The 19,727-nt window shown below is 43.9% G+C and overlaps 1 protein-coding gene across 11 annotated transcripts in view; it reads left to right on the top strand.

Annotated features, from left to right (window-relative positions):
* Nucleotides 1–19,727, top strand: part of LOC120920819 (ryanodine receptor 3) — a 692,572-nt gene that overhangs the window by 298,466 nt on the left and 374,379 nt on the right. For all 11 annotated transcript variants that reach the window (XM_040333156.1, XM_040333154.1, XM_040333152.1 and 8 more), the window contains 4 exons: nucleotides 1,885–1,989; nucleotides 3,477–3,580; nucleotides 11,644–11,727; nucleotides 19,522–19,681. In XM_040333156.1, coding sequence (XP_040189090.1) covers nucleotides 1,885–1,989; nucleotides 3,477–3,580; nucleotides 11,644–11,727; nucleotides 19,522–19,681 — 453 coding nt within the window. The remainder of the gene's footprint in view (nucleotides 1–1,884; nucleotides 1,990–3,476; nucleotides 3,581–11,643; nucleotides 11,728–19,521; nucleotides 19,682–19,727) is intronic.

The raw sequence follows: 19,727 nt of genomic DNA, 5'->3' as shown, positions 1-19,727 counted from the left end.
GGTGTTAGGCCCCTTTCACATTGAGGCGTTTTTCATGCGGTACAGCGCTAAAAATAACGCTGCTATACCGCATGAAAAATCATGCCCTGTAGTGTTCAATGTGAAAGCCCGAAGGCTTTCACACTGAAGTGGTGCGCTAGCAGGAGCGCTCCAAAAGTCCTGCTAGCCGCATCTTTACTGCGGTATAGGAGCGGTGTGTTCACCGCTCCTATACCGCGCCTTCCCATTGAAATCAATGGGAAACCGCGGTAATACCGCGGTATTAACCCTTTTTTCGGCCACTAGCGGGGGGTTAAAACCTCACCGCCAGTGCCCGAATATCACGGTAAATACGATGGTATAGTGGCGCTACAAATAGCGCGGCTATACCGTCACCGCGGCTCCACGCCTCAATGTGAAAGAGGTCTTAGGGAAGACGAGGATGCTTCAATAGCGGCCTTCAGCTCTTCTGCATTGTTTGGTCTCATGTTTCTCATATTTCTCTTGGCAATGCCCCATAGATTCTCTATGGGGTTCAGGTCAGGCTAGTTTGCTGGCCAATCAAGCACAGTAATCCCACGGTCATTGAACCAGGTTTTGGTGCATTTGGCAGTGTGGTCAGGTGCCAATCCTGCTGGAAAATGAAGTCAGCATCCCCATAGAGCTCGTCTGTCGAAGGAAGCATGAAGTGCTCCAAAATCTCATGGTAGACGGCTACGTTGACCCTGGACTTAATGAAGCACAGTGGACCAACACCAGCAGATGACATGGCTCCCCAATTCAACACAGACTGTGGAAACTTCACAATGGACTTCAAGCATCTTGCAGTGTGTGCCTCTCCATTCTTCCTCCATACTCTGGGTCCTTGGTTTCCAAATGAGATGCAAAATTTACTCTCCTCAGAAAGAGGACTTTGGACCACTGAGCAACAGACCAGGTGTGTTTTTCTTTAGCCCAGGTAAGACGCTTCTGATGTTGTTTGTTGTTCAGGAGTGGCTTGACAAAAGGAATACGACATTTGAAGCCCATGTCCAGGATCCATCTGTGTGTGGTGGCTCTTGATGCACTGACTCCAGCCTCAGTCCACTTCTTGTGAAAGTCCCCAACACTTTTGAATGGCCTTTTCCTTACAATCCTCTCCAGTCATCCCTGCTGCTTGTGCACCTTTTTCTTCCACACTTTTCCCACATAACTTTCTATGAATGTGCTTTGGTACAACACTTTGGGAACATCCAACATATTTTGCAATTACCTTTTCAGGCTTTGCTTCCTTATGAAGGATGTCAATGATGGTTTTCTACACAACTGTTAGGCCAGCAGTCATAATTGTGATTCATACTGAACCAGACTGAGAGATTATTTACAGGCTCAGGAACCCTTTGCAGGTGTTATAGCTTCAATAGCTGATTAGTGTGGGACACTTTGAGCCTAGAATATTGCACCTTTTCACAATAATCAAATTTTAGGAGATTGTGGATTTGGGGTTTTCATGAGCTGTAATTCATAATCATCACAATTATGACAAATCACGGCTTGAACTCTCTTGCTTTGCATGTAATGAGGCAATATCATATACGGTATTAATTTCACCTTTTAAGTTGCATTAGTGAAATAAATGAACTTTTGCACGTTAGACAGTACTTTTATGTAGAAAGATATTCTTCCTAGTACATAAAAATTTGAATGTTCAGTTCCATGTCTCATGAACTAGTTATATTTATAAGCAGACTATAATGTGTTCAGGGGTTCTAGGGGAAAGCAAACCAAATTTATTTGTCACTGAATTTTTTATGTAATAATACATATTTATATATCTGTTTGTAAATTAGCCTATAATCATTTTTTGTGGCTGTTGGTAAATACACCACTCAACATGCTTATTGAGAAAGCTTGTATTTTTTGTAGATTGTTTTACCACCTCACCTTGAGAAGATTCGAGACAAGCTAGCAGAAAATATTCATGAACTTTGGGGCATGAACAAAATTGAGCTTGGATGGATTTATGGAAAGGTACCAATATGTTGATCATTTCCTGTTAGTTTACTGTTGTTCTGTAATAAATGAAATGTACTATTGATGTTATTAACTTATAATAACCTCTTTTTTTAAGTATGCTTGGTACTTTCTGTAAATTAAATATTGTATAAACAGCACATTCTCACATTCACGGTTTGTACACTCTATAACAACTTTGATCGCTGTCTGCTCACTTTATAGCTACTGTACATGCAGTATTTATTGCAGTCTGTGCTTGTTAATGTCCCTCATTCTGTGTCCATTTATCACAGTATATAGTCATCATAGTCATTTTGTGCATCTACATCAGTCTGTATCTGTTTGTTGTCTTCCAGCAGAGGTAGTGAGACAGTGAACAGTAAATGGCTTTAAACATGCTTGGGACAAACATGCTTGGCACAAACTCAGACAAAAAAGTTAAAATTAGAATTAGAATTAAAAAAACAAAACAAAAAAGAAAACTAAAATACTTGGGTAGACTCGATGGACTACTTGGTGTGCTATGACTTTTCTATATTTTTAAAACTGCTGTGGTACCCTGCTACCACCATAAGGTGTCACTGTCACATAGGGCCATAGTTCTGGGATGGTAGCAAATGTGCTGTCGAGTCTTTATATCACTTCTGGCTCCCACTAGTAGTTTCCTACAGTGGCACATGCTGGAAGAGGCTATAAAAATCTTGGGGAGTGACCTGGTGAGTCTCTCTTTCCCCTGGGCTGTGGCCTGAGGAGGATGTGTGCAAGTGTTTGTGCTGTGTAGGTCCGAGTCCTATGGGGCACAGGATTCTTCAAGCTGCCCTGTCTGATTGAGGATGGTATGCCTTTCAAGGTAAAAGAACCTTATAGATGTCTGCTGGAGGGAGATCAGTATCCGCCCTCAGCGGATCTTGGCAATCCGTTAAATTATGGTGTCTGGAAGCCCTTGTTGCTCTGTTGAACGCTCTGTATCCACCCTGAGGTAAATTCTAGCCTTCTCCCTGCTCTAGATGAGTCCACTCCCCTACCCCATGCAGGAGGGGTGCTACAGTTTTGCCACCCAAAGCGGGGCTCGATGAAAGTCATCACCACCATTGCCCTTGACAAGAACAATGGCTGTGGGAATATTGATTGTGGCACTGTGGGACCGCATGACTAAATTACATCTCAGAGACTTGTCTCTTTATTGAATATCTGTGAGGAAGAACCTAAAGTGAGATACAGAGAGCAGAAGACTGCTCCCAGGCGTTGTCATTTTCCCCGGGAGTGAGAGGATTAACTGAGCAAAGGAGGAGGTCCAGACTCCAGATCACTAGGATTCGCCAAATACCTCTACGATCTTTTCAAATTCACTTGGTCTGTGGCTTTGTATATTTTATGTGGTCTTCGAACTTCTCATTTTCAGAAGTAGAAGTTCGAAGTAGTAGTAACTGAAAAGGTGTCTGAGCATAATATTGTGTGAATATTTTACATTTAAATTAATGATTCTTAAAAATGTGTTGTAGGTGCGAGATGATAATAAACGCCAGCATCCTTGCTTGGTAGAATTCTCAAAGCTACCAGAAACAGAGAAGAACTACAATCTACAAATGTCAACAGAGACTTTAAAGTATGTTTTCATCTCTAGTAAATATATGCACTCTGAATTGCAATTTAAGTGGGCTAATATGCATATTGGGTACCTGCATTAGCACGGTTATTTGAGTTTACCAAATCTACCAATTTTCTTAATTTATTGCACTCAAAAGCTAGTAGCTACAGTTCCCAAAAATGTTGTCATCTTGAAATGACAGTGTTAAAACTGAAATACTTGCCTAAAATACTTTATTCAGTGCTGGTGTTGGGTTATTGATAAGATAATGCCTTTTAAATTAAACCCATGCAATGTAAAACAAAATTCATGTAGTCAATACAGTTATTCAATGTATTTAAACTACTTCTACTGTGATAAATTATATAAAATATAGTGCACTGAAATGTTGCTTTGAATGCAGTTTAAAAGGAACCCTGGCTTAAAATGTACCAAAGTAACCTGCAGTGCCTTCTATTTCCAAAGCTAGTATTTAGACTATCCCTTTTCCATAGTGGCACCCTTTCATCCGAGGGCTACACTGTACATAGGGCCTTGATATCTTGAATGAATGAATGAAAAACGTATATAGCACGACGCATGCAAACTGAATCGCCTCTGGGCGCTAGTTGTTGCTGTCTTTCCAGAGCATCAAAAAAGCAGAGTTTTGATCCATCTTCTGAAGGACAGGTGGTTTTCCTCCAACCGAATGCTGGTTGGTAAAGCGTTCCATAGTTTAAGACCTTGTACCGCAAACCTTCTTTCTCCCTTGGATTTGAATCTGGCTTTGGGTATCTGGACCAGATTTTGGTCGGTGGATCGCAAGACGCGATTGGCGTTGTGGCCTTTTATCTTTTCGCATAGATATTGCGGCGCCTTTCCATGGATGCACTTATGCGTCAGACAGAGTGCTTTAAAAGCAATCCTGTCCTTTACTGGCAACCAATGAAGGATTCTCAGCGAAGGTGAGATTGATTCCCATGTTTTTTTCCCAGTCACCAGTCTGGCGGCCGTATTTTGAACGACCTGCAGACGAGCAATTTGGTACTTTGGGAGCCCGAGGTAAAGGGAATTTGCATAGTCCAGTCTGGAGTTCACAATTGTTCCCACCACGACTGCTATGTCTTCTTTAGGAATAAATGGAATAAGTCTGCGTAGTAGGCGCAGCAGATGATGAGATCCGCTGACTACTGACCCTATTTGTGCGTCCATTGTCATGTGGGAGTCGAAGATGACACCGAGACTTTTGACTTGTGGCGCTAGGGTGATTGGTTTTGCCCAGAATGGGCGGCGGTATCCAGGTTGTTGCTAGTTGATTCTTCCGACTGGCGTGAAACAGAAGAAGTTCTGTTTTGGAACTATTGAGTTTGAGATAACTCTTTGTCATCCAGTTTTCTATCAAAGAGAGACATTTCTCTAAACTGAGATGATGATCATTTTTGTTACAGATGCGAAAACACAACTGCGTATCGTCTGCATATGAGTGATATAGTAGTTTTTCGCTATTTTTCGTATTTTTTATAATAGTACAAATATTTTTTCTGATTGCGGCTGATTGACCTGTTTCAGCTTTGCCTAGGTTAAGTGTAGGGGGTTTTAACTATCACTTTACATGTGACTGTTATATGCCTTTTTTTCCTACCATGACCGCTGGTTTAACACTAGTGGTGGTAGTTGTTTTTTTACTCTTTTTGTGTAATTAGTATTCTAGCTCTGATTGGTGACTCTATACTGGCGGTGCGAGGCCGTTTTCCATCAACCAAGATGGTTGTTGCGCGTCTGATGTCGGTTCCATCTCGGAGCTAGGTCCCTCCCCTTTTTGCTTTAACACGCAGTGACTGGAAGCGCCTCCTCAACCCGTGAACACGTCCCTTTTGTGATGAAACGTCGGGAGGCGGCGCTTTGATGTCACCGCGTTACACGTGTGAGGACCCGGATACTCCGGGCACACGCTTCCTATACACAAACCGAGATGCAAGATTTTATATGTTATATGCCCAGACTGTCTGGATTGATGTAAGTGCATTACTTTCTGTTTACAATAAACTATTATGCAGTTTCACACTATGAGTTCCTCTTGATCTCTTTTCATACGCTGGAGAATACTGGGTTATCTTTTGTGAGGACTACTGTTCATCGTGGGGTCCTAGTGGATGAATTGCTTTGATCTGTTCCATAGTAGAGTTTGATATCGTTCATGCTGTTTTTTGTCTGATTTCTGGTAAGAGTCAGTGTTAGCCATTGGTGGAGGTCTCCTGTCTATCAGTCATCACAACGTCTGTGGAGTTCTTTGGCACTTTCGGGAATTTTTTTTCTACGGTATGAATTTTTTGGGACTGTGTTCATTTTTTCAGTTCAATTTTTTGTTTTGGTTTCTTCTTTTCATCTATTGCATTGTGGACTACTTATATATCTATATGGTTTGCACAGATATAGCATCATCATTTATGCTTTGCACATATCATTCATTGTGTTTATATCACATTATCATTTTATATTTCGTTTAAAATTTATCGCGACTCCTTCTGTGTTTATGAGATAACTCTTTGTCATCCAGTTTTCTATCAAAGAGAGACATTTCTCTAAACTGAGATGATGATAATTTTTGTTACAGATGCGAAAATACAATTGCGTATCGTCTGCATATGAGTGATATAGTAGTTTTTTGCTACTAATGATTTCAAAGAGAGGGCGAAGATAGATATTGAAAAGCACCGGTGACAAGAGGGATCCCTGAGGGACTCCGCATGATACCGTGCGTTTTTCAGAAGTGAAAGGTCCCAATTTCACTGTTTGTGATCGGTTTTCTAAAAAGGAGGAGAACCATGATAACTCACCTTCTGCGACTCTGGCTACCTCAGCCAACCGAGTCAGTAACAGTTTGTGGTCTACCGTGTCGAAGGCTGCACTAAGGTCCAACAGAACCAGGAGACAAGATTCTCCTTTGTCTGCGGCCTCAAGGGCGTTGTCCCATATTTTGAGCAATGCTGTCTCTGTCCCGTGTCCGGGACGGAAACCTGATTGAAATGGATCAAGTAGATTATAGGTATCCAGATGCTGTTGCAGCTGTTGTACCACTGCTTTCTCCATTACCTTGGAGAGAGCGTTGAGGGCTGTTATGGGACGGCGATGAGTTGGGTCCTTGGGGTCAAGGGTAGGTTTCTTCAAGATGGGCTGGATTGTGCCCTCTTTCAGCTGGGAGGGCACTATGCCTTCCTTAAATGACTTGTTTATAAGCTGCGTGATGGACAGTGCTAGGATGTCGGCACATTCCTTCAGCAGTTTAGTGGGATGATATCATTAGGCGCTGTGCTGTTTCGCAAAGTACCGATGATATTTTTTGTGGCATCGATGGAGATGGGGTTCAGAGTGAACTTTGTTGGTTGTAGAGCATTTCTTTGGGTGCTGAGTGAACGATCGAGGGGAGGGTTGAGGGGGGTATTGTTTTGCCGAATGCTTTCCCGGATTTTCTCTATTTTTTTTGATGAAGAAATCCGACAATTCACTGCAAAATTCTTGGGTGTCTGAATTGGGGGCTTCAAGACACCCTGGATTCATGGTCTGAGTGACCAGCTTGAAGAGTTCGTGGGGGCGGTTAAGGGCGCTATCGATAGCCTTAGAAAAATAGTATTTCTTGGCTTTGAAAATTTCTTTATGGTATTTTCTTGTTATTTCCTTGTAGATGATGAGGTTCATCTCTGTAGCGCTTCTTTTCCAGGCGGCTTCTGCGCTCTTGCTTCAGCACCGACAGCTGGTTGTTGAACCAGCTGGATTTATTTTTCCGGATGTGGGCTTTGCGTTTTGGCGCTACTAAGTCGGCTGACTGTAGTAGGGAGTCGGCTGACTGTAGTAGGGCTGTATTTATGGCCTCCATTGTTTATGAGGCAGTTAGGAGAGGTTGTATTGTTTTTATTATTTTTTTTCCTAGGGTATACTTGAAGAGTTCCGAGTGGAGCTTCTTCTGAGATCTTGTCCAGTGTGTTGTCACCGGCTTAGGTGTTTTTATAAATGGGGAAGTTTTGAAAATTATGAATTTAATTGCATGGTGATCTGTCCATGGCAATGGTTCATTTTCCAAAATGCTTATTTCCAGATCTTGTCTGAAAATTAGGTCAAGCGTGTGGCCCGAAGCATGCGTGGGCCCGCATACTAGTTGCTGTAGCCCTAATCCTTCCAGGTGGTCAATGCAGGCATCGGCCACGGGATCCTGTGAGGAGTTGGCCCAGGGATTAAAATCCCTGAGCAGCAAAAGATGTTTGCTGTTGAGGGTGTAAGTGGAGATGAACTCCGTAAATGAAGGTAGAAGCTGCGATTTTGGGCCGGGTGGTCTGTAGCAGAGGAGAATGCGAACGGTCTGCTGGGGATTTGCTTGCAGTTGCAGAGTAAGGGTTTCCATGAATGGAAGAGGATTTTGAAGGGCTGGTTTGGTGATTGCAAGGTGAGTCTTGTGGATCACCGCTAGGCCTCCTCCTCTTTGCCCTATTCTGTTTTCAGTTATAATACGGTAGTTTTCTGGCACCAATTCTCCCAGAATGGTGTTACAGTCGGCTGTAAGCCAGCTCTCTGTAATGAATAGGCAGTCTAAATCGTATTGTAGTATGAAATCGTGGATTTCTAATCGGTGTTTTACTGCCGATCTTGTACTAATCAAAGCACATGATATGTGCTTTGGTTGGGATGGGTGATTGAATTTTTTGACAGTCGATCGACGATCGACTCTCAAAAGTTGCTCAGTTCTTAGGGCTTTTTTGGTGACGGTTGGTAGTGTTGTGGCAAATCGCCTCAAATGCCGAATAGTTTTTGCCGAGTAATGAAGATTCGCCATGGTCCACCGTCACCAGGGGGGGGGGGAGGGGGGGACGGCGGTCGGATGGTGGTGGAAGGAAGAGTCAGTGAATCCTCTCTTCTGACTTGATCCAGAGGAAGGCAAAAAAACCCTGACCGAGCTATGCCAATGTGCTGGGCAGGGAAAAAAATTCCTTCCTGATCCCTAAAGGCGATCGGTACAAACCCTGGATCAAGTGCTTATTGATTTATGAGGGAATGGAGATATCTCTGTTACTGGGGGTGTATCAAGGAGGGTGTACCAAGATGGCCGCCGACACAGGTAAAAAACCCAGGCAGGGGGGGCTATCTGCTGGGTGGAATTAATACCAGAGAGGCAGCTGGTATGTTTATGTAGAGTTTGGAGGTGGATGGGGTCTACCAGGGGTGAGGGGGTTATGGTGGGCAGTTCTGGGGATGTTGCTAGGTGAACTTGCGGTGCGGCGCTAGGCCGCGGATGAAGCCACGGTCTTTCCTACGGCACGGCTGCCGCGAATCAAGCGCGGCTGGCGCGGAACAAAGAAAAGCGGGGAAGCAGCGGCGAGGGGGGGGGACGGCGAAGGGGGATGCGCTCGATTGAGGGTCGGGGATGTGGTTGGCAATGTGGGGGTGAGCAAGAGGGGGAGAGCCGCAGTGTGTTTACCGATCTGGCGGCTTGTCCTGAAAAGGACGGCCGCCAAACGGCTCAGGGGAGGTGGATGGCCCTGAGAAACAGAGGCCTACCTGTTTAGTCTCCCTGGAGACTGTGGAGAAGAAGGGCCCAAGGGGGAGGAAGCAAGCTGATAATCCTGGGTTCCTGGGAAGCTGGAGGCTGGAAGCAGGCTGGAAGCAGGGGGCTGGTGTAGTTGATCCTGCAGGAAAAAGAAGCACCTGCCTGCCTGCCTAGCTGTGTGCTGTGCGGGGTGGTGAGTACTGGAGGTCAGGTGAGAGGAGCTCTCAGGCACACGTCCGTCTGCTAGACCAATGTGCCTGCTGACTGTCTACAGGACTCTCACAGCTTCAGCTTCAGCCCCAGCTGCTGAGTTTATGCCCCAGCTGCTGTTTAACTGTTAAATTAAAAAAACTTTGGTGGTCAGTAGGGAGTCTGGCTTTTGCAATGGCAGCTTTCAGGAGGAAGAAAAGAGTACAAAAAGGACCTCAGCAAAGTGACAATACTGTTTCACAGTCCCCTTGCAGGAAAGGTGCAAAGTAAGGTAGGAAATAATGGTATTACCTTTCTGGCTATACATTTAGCAAAGATTATAAATCAAGATTGTCTGGACAGAATACAAAAAAGGAATGACATTATTTTTTCTACATATTAACATTCAATATGAGTTGAAGATGGGGTTTAAAGTGATTGTAAAGGCTCGTTTTTTTCCTATAAAAATAATAAACATGTTATACTTACCTTCTCTGTGTAGTGGATTTGCACAGAGTAGCCTGGATCCTCCTCTTCTCGGGTCCCTCTTCTGTGCTCCTGGCCCCTCCCTCCTGTTCAGTGCCCCCACAGCAAGCAGCTTGCTATGGGGGTACCCGAGCTGAGTCACAGAGCCCTGACCTGGCCCGGTCAGGAAGGAGAATCTCAGATGGCCAAGACACTCGTGGAAATTGCTGGACAGGGTAAGTGTTAGGGGGCTGCTGCACACAGAAGGCTTTTTTTGTTAATGCATGGAATGCATTAAGATAAAAAAAACTTTTGTTTTTACAACCCCTTTAAGTCAATAGGCATATAATGTCATAACATTTCAATCGTAAAAGGCACAAACTGTAAGGCCCCGTACACACGACCAAACATGTATGCTGAAACTGGTCCGCGGGCCAGTTTCAGCATACATGTTCAGTCGTGTGTAGGCGCGAGCGGGCCGAATTCCAGCAAACATTTGCCCGCCGGGCCTTTTCCCAGCGGGCAAATATTCGTGGACGTGTTTTAAAACCGTCCGCTGGAATCCTGCCCGCTCGGACATGTACGGTCGTCAGTACAGACCTACCGTACATGTCCAGGCGCCCGCCGTCCCTCGCATGCGTCCAATGACTTCGACGCATGCGTGGAAGCCTTTAAATGGCAGGCCCGCCCACGTCTCCGCGTCATTGCCGCGTCATCGTCGCGGCGACGACGCGGACACGCCCCACGTATTGTTTACGCGCGGACTTCTGTACGATGGTGTGTACAACCATTGTACAGAAGCCCTCTGGCAGGCATGTACGGTGAAAACGGTCCGACGGACCGGTTTCACCGTACATGTTTGTTCGTGTGTACCCGGCCTTAGTGGTACGAAATTCAATTCACATAAAATAAAGACAAAGGAATCTCAAAATTGTTTTTATGTCTGCATAAAATGACCTTTAACAGGTTTAACAATAACCCAATGTGGTCTAATTTTTATCTGATATGTAATATTATTTATGGTTATCCCCACAGACAATGGGGTTGATTTACTAAAACTGGAGAGTGCAAAATCAGCCAAGCAGCTTTTGTTTTGTCAAAGCTTGAATGAACATGCTGAAGTTGGAAGCTGATTGGCTACCATGCACAGCTGCACCACATTTTGCACTCTAAGTAAATCAACCCCTATGTGTTTCGTGGATTACCTATCTGCTTCTTTAGGACATTGATATTTCAACTTTTCTGTAGGTACCTCTTTCCATAATCAGGGTATATAGAGTATCAATATTGTGTATCAAATTATTATTATTATTGAGTATTTATATAGTGCCAATAGTTTGCACAGCACTTTACACTATATAGGGAGACACTACAGCAACAATACAATTCAATACTAGAGGGTTATGAGGGCCATGTCCATGTTATCCGACACATAATATTGTTTATCAATATCCCGATAGTCTACATGTTTTGTGGATTACCTATCTGCTTCTTCAGGACATGGATTTTCCATAATTTTCTGTAGGTACTTCTTTCCATAATCAGGGTATGTAGAGGATCAATATTGTATAACAAATAAATATGTGTCCATGTTGGGGTATTTGTAAACCTATTAACCTGTTAAAGGTCATTTTATGCAGATAGAAGGATATTTGAGATTTTTTGTTCTTGTAATTATTTTATGTAAAGAATCTTGTACCAATAATAAACTATACATTTTATGATTGATATGTTATGGCATTATATGTGTGTTGACCTAAACCCCATCTTTAATTGATTTTGAATATTATGATGGAAAGTATATATACAGTGGGTGGTCAACATATTATTTATGTTACACTTTTAAGGACATAATACTGTACATGTTATTTGCAATACTTCTTTACCAACAATACTTTTTTTTTCTTTACAGAACTTTACTTGCTCTGGGATGTCTCATTGTTCACTCAAATCAAACAGCTGAAGAAAATCTTAAGAAAGTAAAACTCCCAAAAAAGTATGTGACAAACTATTATAGTAAGCTGTTCATTTGGTGTTATCATAGACTTTTTAAGGCCTTGGTTTGGGGTCCTTTTTGACATAATTCATCACATTTTTAAAAGCACATTTACTGGTAACGTTCTCCTGCACTTGAATTAACTTATGCAACATTCTCTGATATTAGACAAGATAAAAAAACAGGGAAGTGCACAGCTTTGGCAGTTAAACCTTTAATGATCAAAATATTAAAATCAACTATGTTTCCACATATTTTAACAGCGCCTTAAATGCAGCCCCATCTTGTTGAAGTTGTAGAACCACTCACATTGTGGCCAGTGATTTCTAGTGGTTGCTCAGCATTAAGTTTGAATCTCTCACTGACGGCTCACCTGCTGAAGGGAGGCAGGCAGGCAATGTAGCTCCACGCTGGGCTCAGCTGCACATCAGGGCCGGCCTGCTGTTAGAGGTCAGGGGAACCGCATCTACCTTGATTTCCTTTAGATCTGCGTCTATGCTGCAGTATGCTTTATGAATTTTGTCTTGCATAGCCATGCATGTAAATGCAAGAGGGGAGGAAGACTACAAGTAAGACTACAAGCAGTAGCCCTGACAAAAAGACCTTCCCACACGTAAGATTTTGGATGTAGGATTTTGACACTCCACCTTCTTCAATGACATTGACCACAAGGAGACATAGGCCCAGACTCTCAAAGAACTTACGCCGGCGTATCTCGAGATGTGCGGCGTAAGTGTATATATACGCCGCCGTATCTATGCACCGTACCCACAGAACCAGATACGCCTGAAAATAGGCTTCTTCCGACCGACGTAACTTTTCTGCGCCGGCGTAGCGTGGGCGCATATTTACGCTGGACGCATCTGGCACTCCCATTGATTTTGTATTCAAATATAGCAGGGGTAACTTTGCACCAGACGTGCACAGGTCAGCTGGAGAGCAGCTTCAGCAGCACCGTTACGGACGAGCTGAGCAACCACACTTGCAGGACAAAACATCCGTATGCCAACATGCCAGGGGCAGGCATGGTCATAGCACTACTAATGTATTCAGAGGCGCGTAGAAGGAGGAGGGCACAGGAGAGGATATACCGAACGCGCATGAACGTCTTTGGCATGGGGGATTCGGAGGTGTATCGCATCTTCAGATTCAACACTGCTGCCATCCTGGAAATAGCCACAACCCTGAATGATGACATCACCAGCCTAACACAACGCTCACATGCAGTGGAGCCACTGGTCAAGGTACTGGCAACACTGCATTTTCTCGCCAGTGGATCATTCCAGCGCACAAGTGGAGTAGTGACTGGCATGTCACAAACCTCCATGAGCAGATGTGTGCACCAGGTTGTCCCCGCAATTCTCAGACGCATGTCCCACCACATCATCAAACCGACCCATGAGCATCTGCGGCAGAAGGCAAGGGGTGATTTTGTCAGAATTGCAGGATTCCCACGCACCGTGGGGGCCATTGATTGCACCCATGTGGCACTACGGCCCACCCGTGCCACAGAGCACATATACTGCAATCGTAAGCATTGGCATTCCATCAACGTACAGGTGATAGCCGATGCCCAATGCCTCATATGGCACGTCCATGCCAAACACCCCGGGTCCAGCCACGACAGCTACATATACCGTCAAAGCAACATTCCAACAGAATTTGAACAGAACGTGTACATGGACAGCTGGCTGGTTGGTGAGTGACATGGGAGTCAGGCATGACTGTCCGACCCCATGATGCAGACATCACGAGGGGCACATGCACGACTAACATCCTCCTGTTTTTTCCCTTCCAGGTGACTCTGCATATGCACTTGGGCCCCATCTCATGACTCCATTCCGGAATCCCCTAACCAGAGGAGAGAGAAGATACAATGATGCACACATACGTACCCGTGCAATGGTGGAACGTACATTTGGCCTCCTGAAGTCCCGTTTCCGATGCCTGGATAAGTCCAGGGGTACCCTGTTGTATTCCCCAAACTTTGTGTGCCAGATCATCTGTGCATGTTGCATGCTGCACAACTTCGCCTTGAGAAAGGGTCTGGAGATTGACATACGTGATGACCTGACCCCCGAACCAGACATTCCCCCCCTGCCCGAGGCTACCCTGTCTGCTGAAGAAACAGCAGTCAGGAAGTGCCTCGTGGAATGCATCTTTGCACGTTAAACACACACATTCATCATGGCACAAGGAGAATGCACGCATTTGAGGATTTTTTCACCTGAAGTAAAACACCTGAAAAACACCTTAAGCTAAAAAAAGGACACACGCTTCTTTGGGGCAGATTACAGGCTTTTTCTGCTTTTTACATTTGTGACCTGTACAAAATTGCAGTAAAAATGTGCGACTTTGAAATGCTCAGGTGTGAATGCAGCCTTACTGCCAAACCAAGATAACACCTACTTTGTTTGTTATATGTTCCTATTTACAGTACACAGCATAACTTAAAATATATATTTAAAAATTGCTGCTTACTTTTCATGCTCTTTACTGAAAATAGATACTACTTTTCTTCCCTTCTATGTTATGTTAGGAAGGGGCAGGTGAGGTATGTTTATCATAATTAACCATGTTTTTACTGTGCTGGTAGATCTTCATTTTCATATTTTAACCTAGATATTTACACCAGCTGTCCTGCTAAAGGGTTAAAGATATCAAGGTTTAGGGCCCTTTCACACAGGGCAGATCAGTAATGATCCGCCTCCGTGTGTCCGTCAGCTCAGCGGGGATCGCTCCGTATATCCCTGCTGAGCCGGTGGCAGGGACCGCCCTGTCTTTTCTCCGCTCTCCCCAATGGGGATCGGATGAACACGGACCGTGTGTCCGTGTTCATCCGATCCGATCCACAGACGGAAGAAAAAATAGGGTTTTCTTCCGTCCGCAAAATCGGAGCTTTGCGGAGGCGGGTGATTACGGGTGTCAGCGGATGTTTATCCGCTGACACCTGCAATCACATAGGGACCAATGTATGCCCCCTTTTCATCCACAAACGGATGGATGAAAAGGCAGACATACGGTCCGCACATGTGAAAGGGGCCTTAGGCTCTGCATTGTATGTTATTGCATTTTTAGTCCCTGAAATGTCCCTTCCCATTGCAGTTTATTCTGAACAATACAGGTTTCATATCGAGCTCTGTGTACGGTATAATCCTGCTCCAAAGAAAGCATCTAGAAGGGCAAGAAATATTTTTTTTTTAATATTTTAGGTATGCTGTTTGATTAGGGACACATAACAAACTTAGCGGGGGATTTCTAAATTTGACTGCAAAGGTAGAAAGACAGTGCCACCTTTAACTTTTGTGCATTCTTTGAGATATAGAAGCACTATGCAGTGACATTTGGTTAGAAGTGAATTATTTATATTGTGATTCTTCCTTTTGGAGTTATATTTATCAATATAGGGCTAGATTCAGGTAGATGGGCGCATCCTTATTCCGGCGTAGCGTATCTCATATGCGCTACACCGGCGTAATTTTGTGAGGTTAGTATAGTATTCACCAAGCACTTGCTCGTTATGTTGCGCCGGCGTACCGTAAATTTGAAGGCGCAAGCCGGCGTAAGTGTAAGTGGGTGTGCCCTTATGCAAATGATGGGCTGAACAGGGAGCAGTGGATTACGCCCGGCGTATCATAGACGGAGCATGCGCAGTCACGTGGACGTATGATCGCATTCCCTGTGCGCATGCTCACAACTACGCCGGCCCAACTTCCTGGGATACGCCGGCCCACCGCCTTACGCAGAGCGCATAAATACGCCCAGACATGCTCCCGTCCGGCGCAAAATTACATCTGCTCCCCCCCCCCTGTGCAAGGTAATTTTGTCTGTTCTGGAGATGGCACCTCCTCAAACGGGCAAGGAGAAAAAGAGGAAGCACAACTTCAACCCAGCTGAGATGGAGATTATGCTGGCGGCACTGACTCAATATGATGCCTCCCTGCATGGTGCCCAACGGAAAGATACCACCAAGGCACAGAGGAGGGAAATACTGGAAAATATAGCCCTGGATGTTAATGCCATTGGCAACGAGACCCGGAGTTGGGATGACATTCAAAAGAAGTTGAATGACATGCGACGTCGGGTCCGGGACAAGTTGGCCCCTAATCAACACACATGCCAGTGGCACGGGAGCGGCGTTGCTGCTCCCAAGTCGTGCATGGTGGACTTGGGCTAATCCAATTTGATGTGGTTGTGATGTGTGTATGCTAGGGACCACAGTGGTGTGCATGCGTGCATTCTCCTTGTGCCATGATGAATGTGTGTGTTTAACGTGCAAAGATGCGTTCCACGAGGCAACTCCTGACTGCTCTTCCCTCAGTAGACCGGGTAGCCTCGGTTAGGGGGGATTGTGTGGTTGGGGGGTCAGGTCATCACGTATGTCAATCTCCAGGCCCTTTCTCATGGCGTAGTTGTGCAGAATGCAACATGCACTGATGATCTGGCACACAAAGTTTGGGGAATACAACAGGACTTATCCAAGCATCGGAAACGGGACTTCAGGAGGCCAAATGTGCGTTCCACCACTGCACGGGTATGTGTGTGTACATCATTGTAGTTTTGCTCTCCTGTGGTTTGGGGATTCCGGAATGGAGTCATGAGATGGGGCCCAAGTGCATATGCCACGTCACCTGTAAGGGAAAAGACAGGAGGATGTTAGTCATGCATGTGCCCCTCGTGATGTCTGCATCATGGGGGTGGACAGTCATGCCTGACACCCATGTCACTCACCAACCAGCCAGCTGTCCCCATACACGTTCTGTTCAAATTCTGTGGAGATGTGGCTTTGACGGTATATGTAGCTGTCGTGGCTTGACCCTGGGTGTTTGGCAGGGACGTGCCATATGAGGCAATGGGCATCGGCTATCACCTGTACATTGATGGAATGCCAGTGCTTCCGATTGCAGTATATGTGATCTGTGTCATGGGGGGGCTGTAGTGCCACATGTGTGCAATCAATGGCCCCCATGGTGCGTGGGAATCCTGCAATTTGATAGAAATCCGCCATTGCCTTCACCCGCAGATGCTCCTGGGTGGGTGAAGGAAGGAAATGGAGTGTTGCCAGTACCTTGACCAGTGGCTGCACTGCTTGTGAGCGATGTGTCTTGCTGGTGATGTCATCATGCAGGGTTGTGGATAATTCCTGGATGGCATCAGGGCTGAATCTGAAAATGCGAAAGACTACCGAATCACCCATGCCAAAGATGTTCATGCGCGTGTGGTATATCCTCTCCCGTGCCCTCCTACGAGTCGGTTGACACAGTAGTATTGCTAAGACCATGCCTGCCCCTGGCATGTTTGCATACAGATGTGTTGTCCTGCAAGTGTGGGTGCTCAGCTTGTCCGTAACGGTGCTGCTGTAGCTGCTCTCCAGCTGACCTGTGGACATCTGTTGCTAAGTTGTCCCTGCTTTTATGAGGAGCAAGTTTGCGCTGGGCGTACAAATTACGCGCACCGCGCGTAGTCTGCGCCGGACGCGCGTATCTTCGGGAATCAGCGTATCTCCTTCATTGGCATATTTGCATAGGAAATCAATGGGAGCGCAAGATGCGCCGAGCGTAAAAATGCGCCTACGATACGCCGGCGTAGGAAAGTTACGTCGGTCGGGAGAAGCCTAATTTCAGGCCTATGTATTTTGGTGGGCACGGCGCATAGTTACGACGGCGCACATTTTGACTTACGCGGCGTATCTCGAGATACGACGGCGTAAGTCCTACCTGAATCTAGCCCATAGTGTTTAGTTAATATGGTCAAGGCTGTTAGATGATTTCTGTATTGTGTTTTATGAACTTGATAGATAAAAATCTACACATAAAATGGCAACTAAAGATATGGACATGCTTATTTTCACTAAAATAAGCCAATAATCATGTAAAAATTAATGTAATGAAAAAATACACTCATGTGTGGGCTTGCAGAAGATCACTTGCACACATATACAGATACATTCTTCTTCTGCATAGATACATGATGATAAATTGTTTTAATAAGTTATTTTAGATGTTATTATTGCACTATACCGTATATGCATTACATATATTATGTAAGTGTTAACTTTTTGATTTTTCGCTACTTATATAGAGTGGGTTTTTAGTTGGGTAGCACTGCACCTGGTCTTTGTGTTTCTGATTGAATGGAATGTTATATTCCTATGATGCTGAGAGCTGATAAAGATATATTTTCTTTTGAATTTAGTGGCTCACATGTTATCCACATGTGTGATTATTAAATAATGTCATTTGCAGTGTACTTCAATGTGCATTGTAGGTGACAAAAACATTTTTGTGAAAGTTCTTACTGTAAGGACTGTTTATTTTCTTTTGGTGATCATTTACACAATGTTATCAACACCCTGGAGAGATATTTTGGTGCAGCTAGTGCCAAAAATATCAATACTTATTAAAACCTGTATCCATCAGCTTGCATGTTCTGCAACTGGGAACGGGTAAGCTTGGTGAGGTGGCTGTGAATGTTTTGACTTAAACTCATGAATATAAATCGTTAGCCAATAAATTTGTTATATAAACCAATATCTATCATACGTCAACATGATTGCACACTATAACTTAGAATCTATAAAGGCAGCTATGAATTATACAGCTTCTTTGAGATTTACTTTATCATAAGCATTGGTTCTGGTTGTAATTTCCCTGATATTAATAGACATTTGCATTCATTTTCGTTCAAATGCATTTTCGTCTGAATTTCAGGTATTTTTGTTATCGTTTTAACAAACAAAAACGAACGTGCAGAATCCGAAATCCGAAAGATCCGACATAAAAAAAATTGTTATTTTCGTTTTTGTTGCTACAACAGTTCGATATAGATAGGAGATTCGACATGACGCTGACAATAGCAATCTGTGTCTATCGAAACTGTGGTCAAATGTGTCTAACCTAACTCTATTAGTCCAAGATTATTCTACATAGAGCAGAAAGATTGGACATTATAGAGATAGTGTTGGGATAGACCATTTGACATGAACGACGAAGATTCGACGAAGCAGCGAAAAACATACAAACGTTGAATCTGTCATTCGAGGCTTATGGTGTCTGTTGAAAGTTCTAAGAAGATTCGACAAGCAGCTAAACTGTACGACGCTGCAATCGTTAATTTTCTGTCAAATGCTTGGGCCATAGGCTATAGAGGAATTTGAATGTTGGTTGACTAGTAATAATGATTTATAAATATAATTATTACAAGTGTAATACAACATTAGAATTCTTCTATAGCTTGTACGCAGAACATTCGACCGGAAATGTACAATTGCGGCATCGTATTTAGCTGCTCCGTCGAATCTTCTTAGAACATTCGACAGACACCATAAGCCTTCAATGACAGATTCGACTTTAATTACTTCGGATTTTCGGACAAATGAATTTTTTAACTAAGCAAAATAAATAAAAGCAAATTTCGGGAGTAACTAAATAAATGTATTTTTCGGACGAAAACAAAATTCCGAAACAAAATATTTCAGTGTGCACATGTCTAGATATTAATGGTATAATACATGCTTATGATTTCCTCTGAAGCTCAATCTATTTCTGAAAAGGGATTAAAAAAATGTATATTCATGCAGTAAGACTGAATTCATGCATTAAGAGTGAAGATATTTGACTTATAAGCCCTCTGTGTGTTAACCATTAACTTTTAATTAACTAAACATTATAGTGGGGAGTCTACTTCCATTACTTAGTATAAAACCACAATGAACAGCACGTTTTCAGTACTATGAACTCTGCAGTAAACCTCAGTCCACGTCTACTAACATACAAACTACCATTAAATTTACAGCTATGTGATGTCCAATGGCTACAAACCTGCCCCGTTGGACCTATCTGATGTAAAACTGTTACCAGCCCAGGAAGTTCTTGTTGATAAACTTGCAGAGAATGCACACAATGTCTGGGCTAAAGACAGGATAAAACAAGGATGGACCTATGGCATTCAGCAGGTAAGCTATCATGAAGTGCTGCATTGTATTTATAAAACAAATGCTA

The sequence above is a fragment of the Rana temporaria genome, chromosome 13 (assembly GCF_905171775.1).
Source record: "Rana temporaria chromosome 13, aRanTem1.1, whole genome shotgun sequence".
In the NCBI taxonomy this organism is placed as follows: Eukaryota; Metazoa; Chordata; class Amphibia; order Anura; family Ranidae; genus Rana; species Rana temporaria.
Note: the sequence above shows the minus strand (reverse complement) of the source record. Positions and strands in the feature narration are given on the sequence as shown.